Here is a 15,176-nt window from a genome sequence, read left to right on the forward strand (position 1 = left end):
GCCAAACTTAAGATCAAGACAACATTTTCATTCTTTCACAAAAAAGGAAGCTATGGGTCCGTCCGTGGTGCTAGACTAATGGTGGGAGGTAAAGGTACTAGGTCTAAATTAAGGGAATCAATGTGTGGTGAAGAGGTTTTCAACTAGTGGTTTAATCCCAAACAACGAGGCCTGGTTCTTGATAATTTTACCGAGACGACGTCGAGGTAAATTATCATGATAGAACCAGGCCTCGGCGGGTTTAAACCACAAGTTGAAAACCGATTCAACACACTTTGATTCCCATTCATAAATACCTTTTCGGTCAAAAACATCATCACTTGTTGGTCAAAGAGTAAAATAAACGCAAAAATTATAATTGTTAAATGATTTCTTTCAACGCAACACCCTCCAGCTATGAAACGGTAGAGCCCTCCGCTGCCCTCGCGTGAACAACTCCTTATAAGGGAATGCTGTGGGCGTCGCGCGTATCGCGTGATGTTGCACAACTGTTTCAGCCGTTGCTCTCGACCAATAGGAATGAAGAAACTGTCTTATAAGAACAGGTGCAAGGTCGCATGTCACGTCCATGAACTAACACTTTTAACCGGTCATTAACAAAAGGTTTACACCCACGTGACGCGCTCTCCACCATTAGGAGTAGAGAAACTGTCTGGGGTGTTTATGAATACGAGTTAAAGACCACTCTTAACTATAATCCCATAAAGAAGCACAATGCTTCACTAAGAGGGAGGCCAGTTTCTTTATCAATCATAGTGGAATAGTGGTACTTGTCTTGGAATGAGCCTGCATGGCATGGCATGGCATAACCAAAGTACAAATGCATTGATCATATGCATGTCCATGTAAATAATGCTGTCTTGAAAATTAACCTTTCAAAAATTAAGCACAAACACAATTTGGTGTGCCAGGATTCATGATCTCTCAACGAATGCTTCCCTTGTAAGCTTCAAGATTGCTAGTTTGTACGAAAAAGCCTGACAAATCAAAAAACAATCATTTTGAAAACAAACAAAAAAAGGTGACGAGTAGCCTCCTAAATGTACAATGTAGTTGATTTTTACAGTTTTTCAGGTGCTAAATATGAAGGAACTTCACGTGCCAAGCGCCTAAGTGTCAAGAATTATTTGAAGGCAAGTTTTTTTTTACAGAGTTTGAATCTGGTCAGGCTGGTTGTAACACTCCTTGGGCAATAGATCACATGCACATGGATTAATTCTACATAGACATGTTAACCGTGGAATAAGGTGCATGCTGTTCTAGATGACGACAAATTGTCATAATTTTGACCAGTAGATAGAAATGGTCTATTTGAGTAGGGCGCCCTCAACAAGAAGTCAAAAGGAAGTTGTTTATCAGTCAATCATGTGCGCTGCGCATACAAATCTGTTCATTTACATTGTTTTATCGTTGGTTTACTTCAAAGATGGCGGCTTGAGGACATCAAGGCATCTAGACTATGATTTTGTTCAGCAAGAGCCAGTACTAGGTCTAGTCGTCATGCAAGTTGAGGAAATCACTTCCATAGAAATAGTTGAAATCTTGAATGGGGTTTCGATTCATTCAAAGCACATTCATCCCATTTTGAATTGGGTTAATTCTTGGACGGGAAACAAAAATAAAATGTGTATTATATTGCCTACCTGGCTCCAGAACAGGTGTTTTGTTGTCTTATCTGGCCACTCAATCCTATCTCTGATTCACAACATGTCATTTTACCATCGCTTCAAAGGTCTGCAAAAATTGAACAGTTTGAACTGTGTATAATTTTCTAGTCTCTGTAATTACTGGGCAAATATATAAACACCACCAAAACGTTCCACATTAGAAGGAATTAAATATTCAAATTAATGTCTTCTCATGGATGAGTTCAGAATTCAGGCATGAATCTAACTTGTTTTGTCTGATAAATGCTTATTCAATTTGCCCAAAGAAGACACAATTTATTTTGGCTTTTCACCAACAAACCAAGCACCGAGATATCCAACAGTGATTGGAAATTAGTCTACTTGACATCGAGAGAGGTTTTAACAAGCCCAAGTTTACACCCTTGATAATTGTCATGGATGTTCCACACCTCTGCTACGTACCTTGGTAAAGCGTTGGTAGATTCCAACATTTCCTACAAGTGTAACAAAAACAAGGACTGCTTTGTACATGTAGAGATTGGTTCCTCAAATGCTTACCATATTCTTTCATCCCCATCTACTTTTCTCTTTTTTTCCGATACATTTAACTAGTGACCTTAGAAATCATATTCCAAATTGACACAAAAATATATTTCATTTAACCCTCCTACCATCAGTGACTCTTTGCAACATTTTCCAGTGAGTTGACCAACCATTTGAAACCATTCGACTGCCAAGGCTGCGTATGGTGGCAACACTGTGCACAGAACTAACTGTATACCACTCCCTCATGGTATCATATTGCAGGCTGGCATAGTTCATCATTTAAAACCACAGTGAATGGTATTGAATGGTCAGACAGCAAGAGGGTTAACTACCTCAATGTTTTTAATTTTTAATTATGAAACACATATAAACCCCAAATAGTACTCTAATGGGAGCAAAGTCTGCATATAAGTTTTGAATATTTTTTTTAGATTGAAAGAATATTTAGAAATGGGTGTTCCAACAAACGTGATAAAATCATTACAATAACCATCATCTACAAAAGCAGTACATTTTTTACCCTGCCCTGAGCACAAAGGAGACAGAATGGCCTCCATTTGCTGAACTTTAATGCTGGTCTTTCTGCCTTCCATCTTCAACTGGCTTATTAAGAAGCTATTGAATCTTGCTTCGATGCTGATGGCCCTGGCTTGGATGCTATCTGACCTTGCTTCGATGCTAATGGCCCTGGCTTGGACGCTATCCAGATCGGACCTTGCTTCAATGCTGATGGCCCTGGCTTGGACGCTATCGGACCTTTCTTCAATGCTGATGGCCCTGGCTTGGGCGCTATCGGACCTTGCTTCGATGCTACATGTAATGGCCCTGTCTTGGATGTAACTGAGCCTTGTTTGGATGCTAATGGCCTTGATTCAGAAGCTATTGGACCTGGCTTGGAAGATTTTGGCGCTTGCATGAAAGCTATTTGCCCTGGCAGAGCTTATGACCATGGCTTGAAAGCAAATCACAAGAGGAATTTCAAGGTTGATGACTTGGAGAGTCCAATGTTGAAATCTGCATTTGAAAAGAACAAATAAAGTCACAGTACAACTGCACTATTTGCAACAAGTGGGAGATAAATCCTCTTCCACACACTTATGTGCAATGTATTTTGCCAAAGAGCATGCATCAAACTGTTCAAGTAAAACATAAAATATTCATAAAGTAATCATAAAACTGTTATCACTTTGAATGAAAATTATCTTGATTACTTTGAAAACATGTGACCGACAAATAAATGGAATAAATGCACTAGACACGACCCCTTATAGAAATTGAACAGCCATTTCTTTATAAATCACAAATAAAGCAACACTAAACATAAGAAAAGAAAATATGACGACAATTAAAAAATTACACATTGGTGACCCCCAACCCCATGAGCCGTTTTAAGAAATGGCGGACACATTGCCACAACACTATAAGGTTTGGGTAAATTTGTGTGTATACACCTATTAAGTCCGCCAAACCTCAAAAAGGCTTATTGAAATCTTCCATTCCCTTTTTTGCATCCCAAGTATTAAGAACGATCAGAAAACAATGAGGCTAATATGTTGAGAACAGTGTGTTTTTAACTCATTCTGCCCTTGCTGCAGTTAATACCTTCAGTTTTTTCCACACACCCCACTGGCTTCGTGACGTGAACCTGTCCAAGAGAGAGAAAGTAACAAGATGGATTTATTCAACATTCTGGTGTATATAAAACAAACATTGAGACATTACAACATAATTTACGGAATTTCGTTTTATTTCAACTAAAAATTCACCAAAGTGGCTAACTCTACTTTATTTACTTCTATAAGTGTTAAAGAAATTTCCTTAAAGGCACTGGACACTTTGGTAATTGTCAAAGACCAGTATTCTCACTTGGTGTATCCCAACATTAGCATAAAGTAACAAGCCTGTGACAATTTGGACTCAATCGGTCAATGAAGTTGCAAGAAAATGATGAAAGAAAAAACACCCTTGTTGTACCAAATAGTGTGCTTTCAGATAGGAATAAAAGGCTTCTGGCCAGAAGTCTTTTTTTATTTGAGTGAAAAATTACCTCTTTCTCAAAAAATGTTACTTCAGAGGGAGTCATTTCTCACAACAGCTCTTCATTGCGTGTACCAAGCAAGGTTTTATGCTAATATATATTTTGAGTAGTTACCACAGGTGTAAAGTGCCTTTAAATTTCAAGTGTACAGCAATGGTTCAGTGTTAGTAAGTGTACACATTACCAATAGAAACCTCCTAAAATAAGTATACCCATTTTGGTAAAAATATGAACTAAGCATAACTGGCTTGATATTCTAGTTAAGTAATGAAGGTTTCTTCAGAATCACTGCTACATTTTTACCCAACAAATAATCAAGTGCTTGTTTGTGTATATAACTATTGTTAAAAATCCTGTACCATCATCTTGATTTGTGCTGTAAACAATAAAAGTTAATAAACATTGATCATTGCTTCTAGGGAACACAGATACGTGAAGTACCTATAAACTGTCTCTGGATATTCACAGAAGTGGTACACTTCCAAAAGTTGTTTAAACATACATTCATAAATACCCCCGACAGTTTCTCTACTCCTATTGGTGGAGAGCGCGTCCGGGGGTGTGCATAAACCTTTTGTTTATGCACACTGGAGCTCTGTTTATGAACACTGAGCTGGCTTCCGCGTGTCGACGCACAAGATTATCACGCGGAACGCGCAAATCAAAGCTATCACACAACCCACGCGCCTCAAACAGATTCTTCACAAATTGTTAAAGTGTCTATAACTGTATTTATTTTTGTTTTTTTAACAAAAGGTCATTTATGAATGGGAATTAAAGAGTAGTGACTCATTCTTCAACGTCCATTTAAAATCTTGCAGGGTCATTGCCTTGCGATAAAGGTGCCCTCGCCTTCGGCTCGGGCCTGCCGACCCTGCCAGGTTTAAACGTACGATGAAGAACTCGTCGCTACCCTTTTATTCCCTTAATAGTAACAATATATCCATCTCAAAAGCAATCAAAGCCCATTTCCATGGAGTATTTACATAAAACAGCCCCATGTTCATTGGTCTATTGGTAGCAATGTACTTTATTGACTTGCACATGAAAATTGTATCAATATGTACCCTTTAGTTTGAAGCTCACACTATGCCATTCAATATGTTTCTTAATTGCTATGTGCATACTGTGCATGCATCAAAAATTGTAAACGTACTATACCATGGCCAAGTCAAAAAAATGTTGGATTACTTGTTTACCTCCCTTCTGATAACAATTTCTTTTATCAACAATAGAACAATTTGTTTAAATTTTTAAATTTTTATTTTTAGTGGGTGGCTCTATAGACAAACTTAAAGACCCCTTGCATACGCGAAACACTACAGGGACGCTGGGCTCACGCGCACGTTTTACGCACAAAGAACAGCTTTTGCCCAATCATTTGAATTCCTTTGACCACAGTGAGGGCGCTTTTTTACCCAAGTGAGGACACTTTTTGAGCGGTGACATCACATGCAAGGGGTCTAGAGGGGACGCCTTGACCTGGTATTTTCTGCCATTAATGAGAAGCTAAAAATCAGCATTCATTTTTGTAACGCACAAATGGCATGACTGATCAACATTTTGATGCAACTGTACAAACGGCTAGCATGACGCAAATTAAAGCCTTCGCCTAACAGTACAGGAACATAGAAGCCTCGTAGTCATGGCAGTAACCACTGGTCCAGGACTAAATAGGATTGGTCTATATGGTAACAGGTAGCTGCAACCTCACTTGACGATATTAATAAGGATCACTCATAGGGTGGTATAAACTATGTGTGGTAGATATGAGGTCGCATCTACCGCATCTACCAGTTACCATTTAGAGACAACTAGAATTCTTCATTTTCTGCTTAGTTCCTTCTGTGAATGTGTATATAAAGAGAACAAGATAGCTGAAACTAAAGTCAGACCAAATACACATATACAAGTAACATGGTGTACAGACCCAAAAAACAATTTTAATTGTTATACCTCTGTACAAATTGTGAAGTTTGATTGGTCGAGAACCAATCACGTGCCGTGCAACAAATACGCATATTACATGGCTCGACAGGCCGGGTAAAATGAAAAGTGATGTACAGCGGTGTACATCACCTTGATCGTCCCGGCATTGGTCGATTTCCAGCGCTGTGTACGAAACAACCGCGATTCTTGTTTGTCTGCTTATTAAACAATAAACAGTCCGACGTAATAATGTTTGAAGATGGCAACAAAACTTCGAGAAGAGGAATAACAATTATACAAAGGTATAACAAAACAATTGTTGCACGCTGTGACGGGGTCCATGGGTTTTGTACACCCTCGAGGGGAAATGGCACCATTGACTTCGCCTCGAGTTCCATTTTCCCCCTCGAGTGTACAAAACGCAATGGACCCCGTCACAGCGTGCAACAATTGTATACTGTTATGACACACTTTCTCTGAAAGGTATGATGCATGATTAATTATGAGAAGAAAAACCCCCTACCTTTTTTGAAAAGGAAAGCTTACATATTCGATAAACTTGATGGCAATTGCCTTGATAATTTTTACAGTCTCAAATAATATAATGTACGTAAAAGTATTCAACAACAATGAGTTGATATCTGATGTCCAAAAACTAAATATGCATGCATATGACTGTGCACAAACTCCCGGGGCAAAACACAAGCTGTTGTTTGGCCTACTATCGAAAATGTAATCGTTTTGACAGAACTTTCATACGTTGATTGTTGAAAATTTAGACTGCTTATTGAATACTTGAGGACTGTAATAAATGTACTCACTCATGCATCATACCTTGAAGTGTCAACAAAATAGTTCTCAGAAAACCTGTCTGATGTCTCACTGTTTGTAATATCAAACCAACTACAGAAACCTTTATCAAAATTATACTACAATTCAATTACATGCATAATACACCCTGATATCTATCTTTGCAGTATCAACATTTATCTTCCAAAAATAACCCTTTTTGCTTTATATGACAAACACACTATCAAAACTCAATAATACTTGTAATGGCTTGTTACCCTTTTGTGACCATAAACATTTTCTATTTTATGGAGAAGGATTTGGCATATCAACTTCAGCAGAGACCAGAGTGTGGGTTTTATTTTTGACTCACATGTATCAAAACTCAGGTTGTCTGATTTCCCAGACTGATTGTCCATGTTGTATCCGTCACAGAATCTTTTAACAAATGTTTGAATCCATGGAATTGGGCATCAAAACAACAACGCACAAAACAAAAACTTAAATAAAATGTTAACCAAGCAACCATCCCAAACCCAAATAAGTAAATGGAAGATTAAAAGTAGAATATAAATCAGCATGACCTGTGTACATGTATGTATGTATGTATGTACAGTACTATAATTTGACCAAAGGAATACGTGTATTCATAATATCCAATGGTATCTTGGTTCTAATATTTTCCTCTGCAGATTTGGGATTATGATTTTTTTTCTTCAGAGTTACATGAAACTGAAAGAGAAACATCTTCCAATTTACAAATTTTGCAGTTGTTGATACAATAAAAGGATAATATCAATGGCATACATACCTTATTAAAAAATGGGTAAATTATAGTGACAAACAGAGTTCACTTTCTCGCTCTTAAAAATCAGTATCTGACTTAAATCCAAAATGGGAAAGAAAAAAAAACACAAGAAAAAACAAACATTGCTATTGGTAAATATTATCTGATGAATGTTGCCTGGAACTTCATCTTTTTAAAAACATGTAATGTTGAAATGGCAAGGCCAGTTTCATTTTGCAAAGGGCTCTTCCATTGAATAATCGTTAACTAAATGGGAAAATGTTGAAGGGCACCAAGGCCAAGACGAGGGGTATCAGTGGACATGGTTTTCATGGCCTGCGTGTAATACCAGGCCTGAACTTATGTGTTTCTCATTTACAAATAAAATACTGAATACTCCAGGTTTGAGTAATCTTCAATTACAAAAGGTTTAACAAAAGATGTGTTGAGCAAAATAGTTTTTGTTGAGGTTGTCAGGAACATGGTCCAAGACAATGGCAAATGAAGTCATTTGGAATAATACTACTTTTGAAGTGGCAGAAAGTTTCAGATCGAATGCAAAGTAATTTATAGTGTTGATGTTGTTGTTTTTGTTTGTTTGTTTGTTTGTTTTGGTAGGGGGCCGGGTGGGGTTAACTTGAAATGTACCTTTATTTTTGCATGAAAGCAACTGTGTAACTTGGCCCACATTCCAATTTTGTGAGATATTTTGTGGTGAAAGAGGCAGCTGTGAAAACCTTACTTTTGTACAAATCAGGAAAACTAAACAGTTATTCATATTGACAAGTCACATTTGATGTGAAAGATAATTGAATGAGACAAAGTGAGTGTTTTTCTAGAGAGATCTGCTTGCCTTCATTCTTCATATCTTCTCCTGGATGAATGGATGTTGTAGTGCCTCCTTAATCTGAATTCTCTTACTAGGGTCCAACATTAGGCATTTCTCTAGAAGATCTTTCAGCTGGGTCACTTTACGGTATTGGTCATCTGGGAGTCGGCTGTAGCCAATCAGGTCGGACATGATGTCTTTAGAAGGATTGATGACGCTGAAGGTTGTCACCTTTTCCTGTCAGGGATAAATTATAATAGAAATAAGAATCAGAAAAATAAAATTAGCTGTTGCACACTGCTTACCATTATGGTATAAACGCAAAAAAAAGAAAAGAAATGGCCTGGCTTTTCGACCTGCTAGGGTCAAATCGATTCTGCTAGGGTCAAATCTGCTCGGGTCAAATCTAGAGTCTTTCTTGAGAAAGACTCTGTTTGGGTCAAAACATCAGGCCAATAACTTCTTTTTGCAGAAAATAACTATCAGACATCATTTTGCAAAATCAAAAGCATAAGGGCAGATGTAATTATGTTGTTGTGTGGTTCGAAGGCGGGGGCGTAAGGCTCTATTATGCCCTTCTTCCAGGCACGCAAAGTACCCTTTTCCCAGTAACAACAGGCAATAAGAAATAAAATGGCTCAAAACAGAGAAATGTTGCCCGACTGTAACATTTTAGTTGCTAGAATTACCCCAACATATGTTTTCCCATGCAGAATTGAACTTAAAGGGTATATGTACTTTTTCCTAACAATAAACACAATGTCCACAGATTTACATTAAACTTACACAGTTTGAAGATTATGATAGTAGAAAGCTTCCCTTGAAATTTTACTTACTGAGGTGCTGTAGTTTTTGAGAAATGAGTAAAAGTAGTAATTTTCGTCTCAGTTTAGCATGTAAAAACGTGTTAACCAGTTATGCTATGGTTTTGGTATATCATAACTAATATGCTAAAGGGAATTTTACATGCTAAAATCATTTTGGTCTCATGAGACCAAAATGATTTTGTGACTTGTTTGACTCATTTCTCAAAAACTACACAACCTTAGTTAGATATATTTGAAGGGAAGCTTTCCACTATCATTATCTTCAAACCCTGTAAGTTTAATATAAATCTGTGGACATTTTGAAAAACTACTCGAATCCTTTAAATGACTAATGATTGACAGAAAACTGATCAAACTTTCACATTCAGTTGTCTTTTGACACTTGATTTTGTGCATTAATCAGACGCCTTTCGGTAACATTTTGTTTCATCCTTCTGCCACGTACATAACAATGCTATTTTTTATTACTTGAATTGCATTAACTAAAATTTTTAATTCAAACAAATACAATTCTGTCCCTGAAAATGTTAGCCCATAAAAATTTCTGAAGTATAAATCTATACATTATTCCTATACCCAGGGCATTTTATCAATGAGTAAATAATGACAGGGCTCTCGCTTAACACTAGCCTAGTAAATATTGTCTAGTAAAAACTGCTACGAGCTAGTAAACACCCCCATCTAAATTGCCCCGTAGGCTACTTAAAACTGTGCAACTTACTTGTTTATAATGCTCATATTTCTTCAATCTTTAAAAATGTGTATAAATGATGGGTGTGAGTGTAACTTCAACTGACAAACAAACTGGTTGATTTATGACAATACATGTTTGAACCTGTAAAATTAAAACAGGCTAGGGGCAAATGCAGTTTACTAGCCCGGTAGGCTACTCCACAAAAAGCTTAAAGTTAAGGCCTGAATGATTTCTTAAACTTTCTCAATTTCCAAATGCCAAACAGTAACATGAGCTGAAGATGTAATCACAACACCATCTCAGCCTTCACAGTTCCTCATTCATATACCTGGGTGGAGATAAGCAAACTATGGTTATGTGACTTGATTGTTATTTTAAGTTCTTGTAATGACATTCTTTTTCCATACGGCTCATAAGAAGTACCCTTTAATCGCAGCAGTTCACATAGAACATGTCTTTAGGTCGATTGATAGAAGTTCAACTTTATACCACAAAATCCATAGCCTTCTGTAAAAATATCACCATACATCCAAACTGGGCTGATTTTGTAGATTAACATAATCTCTTTGGGTGAAAATTACTGGAAATGCAAGTTGCATGCAATTTGATTCACAAAACGGCAGACCATGGGACACAGTAGTCTATAATAAAAAAATAAAGTAATCAAAGAATGAACCTTACCCTTTCTGTAACCTTATCCACCTCGATATACTTGAAGTTAAAGTTGTTATCAAAGTGGCTGTCTTTAAGGAAGCCTTTCTTGATCATCCTATTGGGCATCTTTCCTTTGAGGTCCATCATACACTTGAGCATGTGGTTATTAGATTTGCCTGGAAAGAGTATCTTACCAGAGTACAGCTCATAGATTGAACACGCAGTGCTCCATAGGTCAATGGCATAGTCATAGGTCATGCCAATTACTGAAACAGAACATAAATAGACATTCATAAATACCTAAGTCAGTTTCGCTATTCCTATTGGTGGAGAGTGCAAGCTTGCACCTGTGCTTATAAGACAGTTTCTTCATTCATATTGGTCGATTGCAACAGCTGAAACAGTTGTGCCACATCACGCGATACGCGCACAGCATTCCCTTACAAGGAGTTGTTTACCCGAGGGTGGCAGAGGGCCTTACCAGTTCATAGCTGGAGGGTAGTTGTGTTGAAAGAAATCATTGAACAAGTATATTTTTTGCATTTACTTTAGTTTTTGACCAAAAGTGTGGATGTTTTTATGGAGGTATTTATGAATGGGAATCAAAGTGTGTTGAATCGGTTTTCAACTAGTGGTTTAACCCCGCCGAGGCCTGGTTCTTAATAATTTAAGAACCAGGCCTTGTTGGGATTAAACCACTATTAAACCTCATCACCACAGATTGATTCCCTTAGTTAGTGTCACTGCTGATGAGCTACATATAGCCTGAACATCTGACGTCACATTTCGAGGCTCATGAACAATGCCAGAGACCGGCCTCCAACCGGCGTGTATATCTACCTTTGACCTACATTCATAGGACCTACGTGATAGGAGTGTACTGTAACTGCATCTATGAAAAGCTCATGTCACCATGGTCACTGCACGTTTATACAATGATATCATTGTATCCAATGGAATCACTGGATCTGAGTAGCAGATACCTGTCCTTATTCTTGAGGATAAAGACGGGGCCCAGTCTATACTACAGGCATGTGAGTAACTATCCATGAAAAAAGAGGAAAAGAGAAAACCGAGCAAGAATAAAAGAGAAAAGACAATATTCCTATACTTTTGTACACAGAGAGTTAAGGAAAAAAGAGGAAAATCATAACCCCAAAAGAGGAAATCAGCTGAAAAGAGGAAGTCTCACATGCCTGATACTACACAGGTCACTTTCAAATGAAACAAATTACACCATCTGAAAAACGGCAGTTGTACATGAATAATACAGACTAAGTAAATAACAAATTAAGCAAGTTTGTGGTGACACCATGTAGTTAAATTTCCCTTTTGGCTAGTTGTGGTTCCGAAAAAGAGCTGGTGGACTTGGACGTTTCGGACAGCATAATCTGTCTGTCATCAGGAGTCCACCAATTCTGGTCAAAACCATAATTACTCAAAAAGAGATTTAACTACATGAAGATACGCAAATTTTCTGACTTTAATAGTATAGTAACCACTGCTGTGAAAAATGAATTCAAATAAGAAGTTGTTTTTGTACATGCAAGTTCATCTTCTACATATCTAGATGAATACTATATCCTACCTAATCCTATGCAATGTGGATGACATTACAAACTACCCAATTTCACTAGGCCCATAGAACTAAAAAAAAGCTGATGTATATTTGAGTTAAAATGTATGCATTACCCATGTAGACTATAAAGAAAAAGAGAGGGTCGGATAACACTAAAAAGATTTGCTGGTAGGCATTCACTAATATTGTTTTATGAAACAGACGGTTACATGTGTTCGAGAGCATCAAGTTAGATTCAGGAAAAGTTCCTAGGCCAGTTCTTTTGAAAAGATGGATTACAAAAATCGAAAAATAGTAAATAGTATATAAAAAAAGGATGCGGCCCCCAAAAAGATGCAGGCGGTGACGATCAACTGGTATTTTTTTTTATTTGGCCTTAACTTGTAAAGAGAAACTGAACTTACTGATTTCTGGTGATCTGTAGAATCTGCTGACAAGGTATGGAGTAATATCAGTGTCGCCCACATGACAAGCTGACCCATAATCACAGAGCTTTAGGATGGTCTTAGACTCATTCACCTGCAAGAATATAACCAACATTACTATACCTCATACATATTCATGACAGAGAGTCGAGTTCTCATTGGTTCACTCATCATCACGTGACAGGTGTTAATCTTGCCAACTACCAAGCGCGCACGTGAGTATTCACGCAAGTGGTAAATGCGCATGACAAGTAATAGTTCCCAGGAGCTATTCTACTTGTCATGCGCAATACCATTGCGCGACATCATCCCTGGGCGCTATTGATGGTGGCACCGTTTTGTATACACGCACAAACAGCGCTCTCTAAGCGACATCCAACACATGAACAAACTTATCATGTGCATTTTGTTTCACAGTAATTATTTTCTCTTGCTCAAAACTCATGTTCAGGTACCTGAATATGTATGAAGTATAGTAAAACAAATATAACATGGTTTAGTTCGGGTGACTAGTCGATATTATAACACACCTCTTGCTTTTTCTGTATTCTGGTTGGCTGAAACATGGTCACGTGGGATGAACTAATATAGGCTAGTGATCGCGCGCGCGTGTTTTGCGGGAATAGTACCAGAGCGGGCACTAGTCTTTGCAAATAGTGCCCGCGGTAACAGCGTCCTCTCTTGACTTGAATCGTGAACAAACTACAAAATTCCCTTTTCTGTTCTTATTTGACATTTTAAGACCGAGCTGTGTTATAAAACACATATTGACTGGCACAATTCGGTAACTAGTGTACGTCTATTCCCCCTCGGGCCTGTGAGTGACCAGAAGAGGGGCCCATTTCCCTCCGCCTTCTGCCTCGGGAAATAGGTCGCTCTTCTGGTCACTCAAAGTCCCTCGTGGAAATAGACGTATACTAGTTACCTCGTTGCCAGTCAATATGTGTATATTAGCTCCCCTCAGTATTGGAAGTTGGCAAACTAGTTCCCTCAGCTTCGCCTCGGGAACTAGTTTGTCAACTTCCAATACCTCGGGGAGGTAATATCGACTAGTCACCCTCAAACCATGTTATAATTGTATAATATCTCTCAGTCAACTGATTCCAATAAAAGCTCTTCATAAGTACAACAGTTAGCACCGAGCGATCATAACAATGAGCTCAGTAGGACATCAACATGATCTTGTACAGTGCATAAGTTTGCATGCTAGAAACAAGTTTGCATCAATAAGCATTTTACATCCACCACACAGCTCAGTTGGTCAGCCAAGAGATGCACTGATATAAACCATGTTCTTCATTGTTGGAAGAACAGAGAAAATGTAGATCAGTAAAGTATTCATTTATAACTTCACAATCTCAATATTTATTTCCATGATACAAAATGTGCATGCAAATGCAAAAATGTTTAAACAGTATATTACATAACATGGTGGATAGAAAATGCATCAATTTCGGGTGGCTAGTATGCAAAAGTTGTATTACTTTTCAGAGTTATTCGTGTGGTTTTTAAAAAGTATGTATTAATTTTGAATCATGAGCAGAATATTAGGTACCACACACAATGGATAACCTATTAATATTGCCCTGAAACATAATATAAAAAGGCTGAGAGAAAAGTCACAAATGCAGAGCATGTCAACAAATGATTGGTCCTTTAACAAGGCAAGACAACAACCATGTATTTACCACAGAGTATAGATCAGATCCTGACACTGATTATTCCCCGTTAATAACACACTCACATAACAAACAAGACAAACTGAACCTAACAGATATTGAACTCACCAGAATATTATCCGGTTTGATGTCTGCATGGAGTATGTTACATCTCTTGAGGAGTTTAAGAGCCAAGAAGAGCTGGGAGGTGTAGGAGCGTACCGCCTTAATGTGTAGACCTACGTCTTTGCCATAACGCTTTAAGACTTCTCTTAAATTCATGCTGCGAGTACAAATAGTATCATCATTAATATCAACATTAGATCTTAGATACATGTAGGTACTCCACTAGGCAAAATAACAATATTTTGGGAGGCAGCTGCTCAAAACTTGTTTTTGTGGCAACTATTTTGTAAGATTCAGTTATGCAACAGGTACTTGTGAAACTCATTTTGTGAGGTTTCGCAATCGCAAGGCCAACTAATTCCTAATGAGCACAAAATAAATGAAGCTAGAAAAAGTAGTGGTAGCACTTAAAGACTAACTAATTACATACCAAAAAGCACAAGCTTTCGTAGCAACAACTACATAAGATGAACAAAGCTCATGCAGTTTTTATGTCATTAGTTAGTCTTTAATTGCTACCACTAACTTTCATGTTTCATCTTTCAACTAACACTGCTATTTTTTATAAAATAAATGAAGTAAGTACCGGTGGAGTGTTTAACCATGTCCCAATATTACCAGGGATCAATCCATTTACTCCTAGGACTTTGACAGTTTCTTTCCACAC

At 37.7% G+C, this 15,176-nt stretch overlaps 1 protein-coding gene across 3 annotated transcripts in view; it reads right to left on the reverse strand.

Moving 5' to 3' along the window:
- Positions 1-358: 358 nt before the first annotated feature.
- Positions 359-15,176, reverse strand: part of LOC139935384 (serine/threonine-protein kinase PRP4 homolog) — a 28,836-nt gene continuing 14,018 nt past the window's right edge. For 2 of the 3 annotated variants that reach the window (XM_071929943.1, XM_071929942.1), the window contains exons 10-13: positions 14,513-14,666; positions 12,705-12,819; positions 10,749-10,987; positions 3,901-8,783 (exon numbers count right to left, since the gene is read on the reverse strand). In XM_071929943.1, the coding sequence (XP_071786044.1) occupies positions 8,580-8,783; positions 10,749-10,987; positions 12,705-12,819; positions 14,513-14,666 (712 nt within the window). In that variant the 3' untranslated portion in view covers positions 3,901-8,579. Of the gene's footprint in view, positions 3,189-3,776; positions 3,820-3,900; positions 8,784-10,748; positions 10,988-12,704; positions 12,820-14,512; positions 14,667-15,176 lie in introns of those variants that run through there. The other variant, XR_011785802.1, reaches the window with a different exon arrangement.

Source organism: Asterias amurensis, chromosome 3 (genome assembly GCF_032118995.1).
Source record: "Asterias amurensis chromosome 3, ASM3211899v1".
In the NCBI taxonomy this organism is placed as follows: Eukaryota; Metazoa; Echinodermata; class Asteroidea; order Forcipulatida; family Asteriidae; genus Asterias; species Asterias amurensis.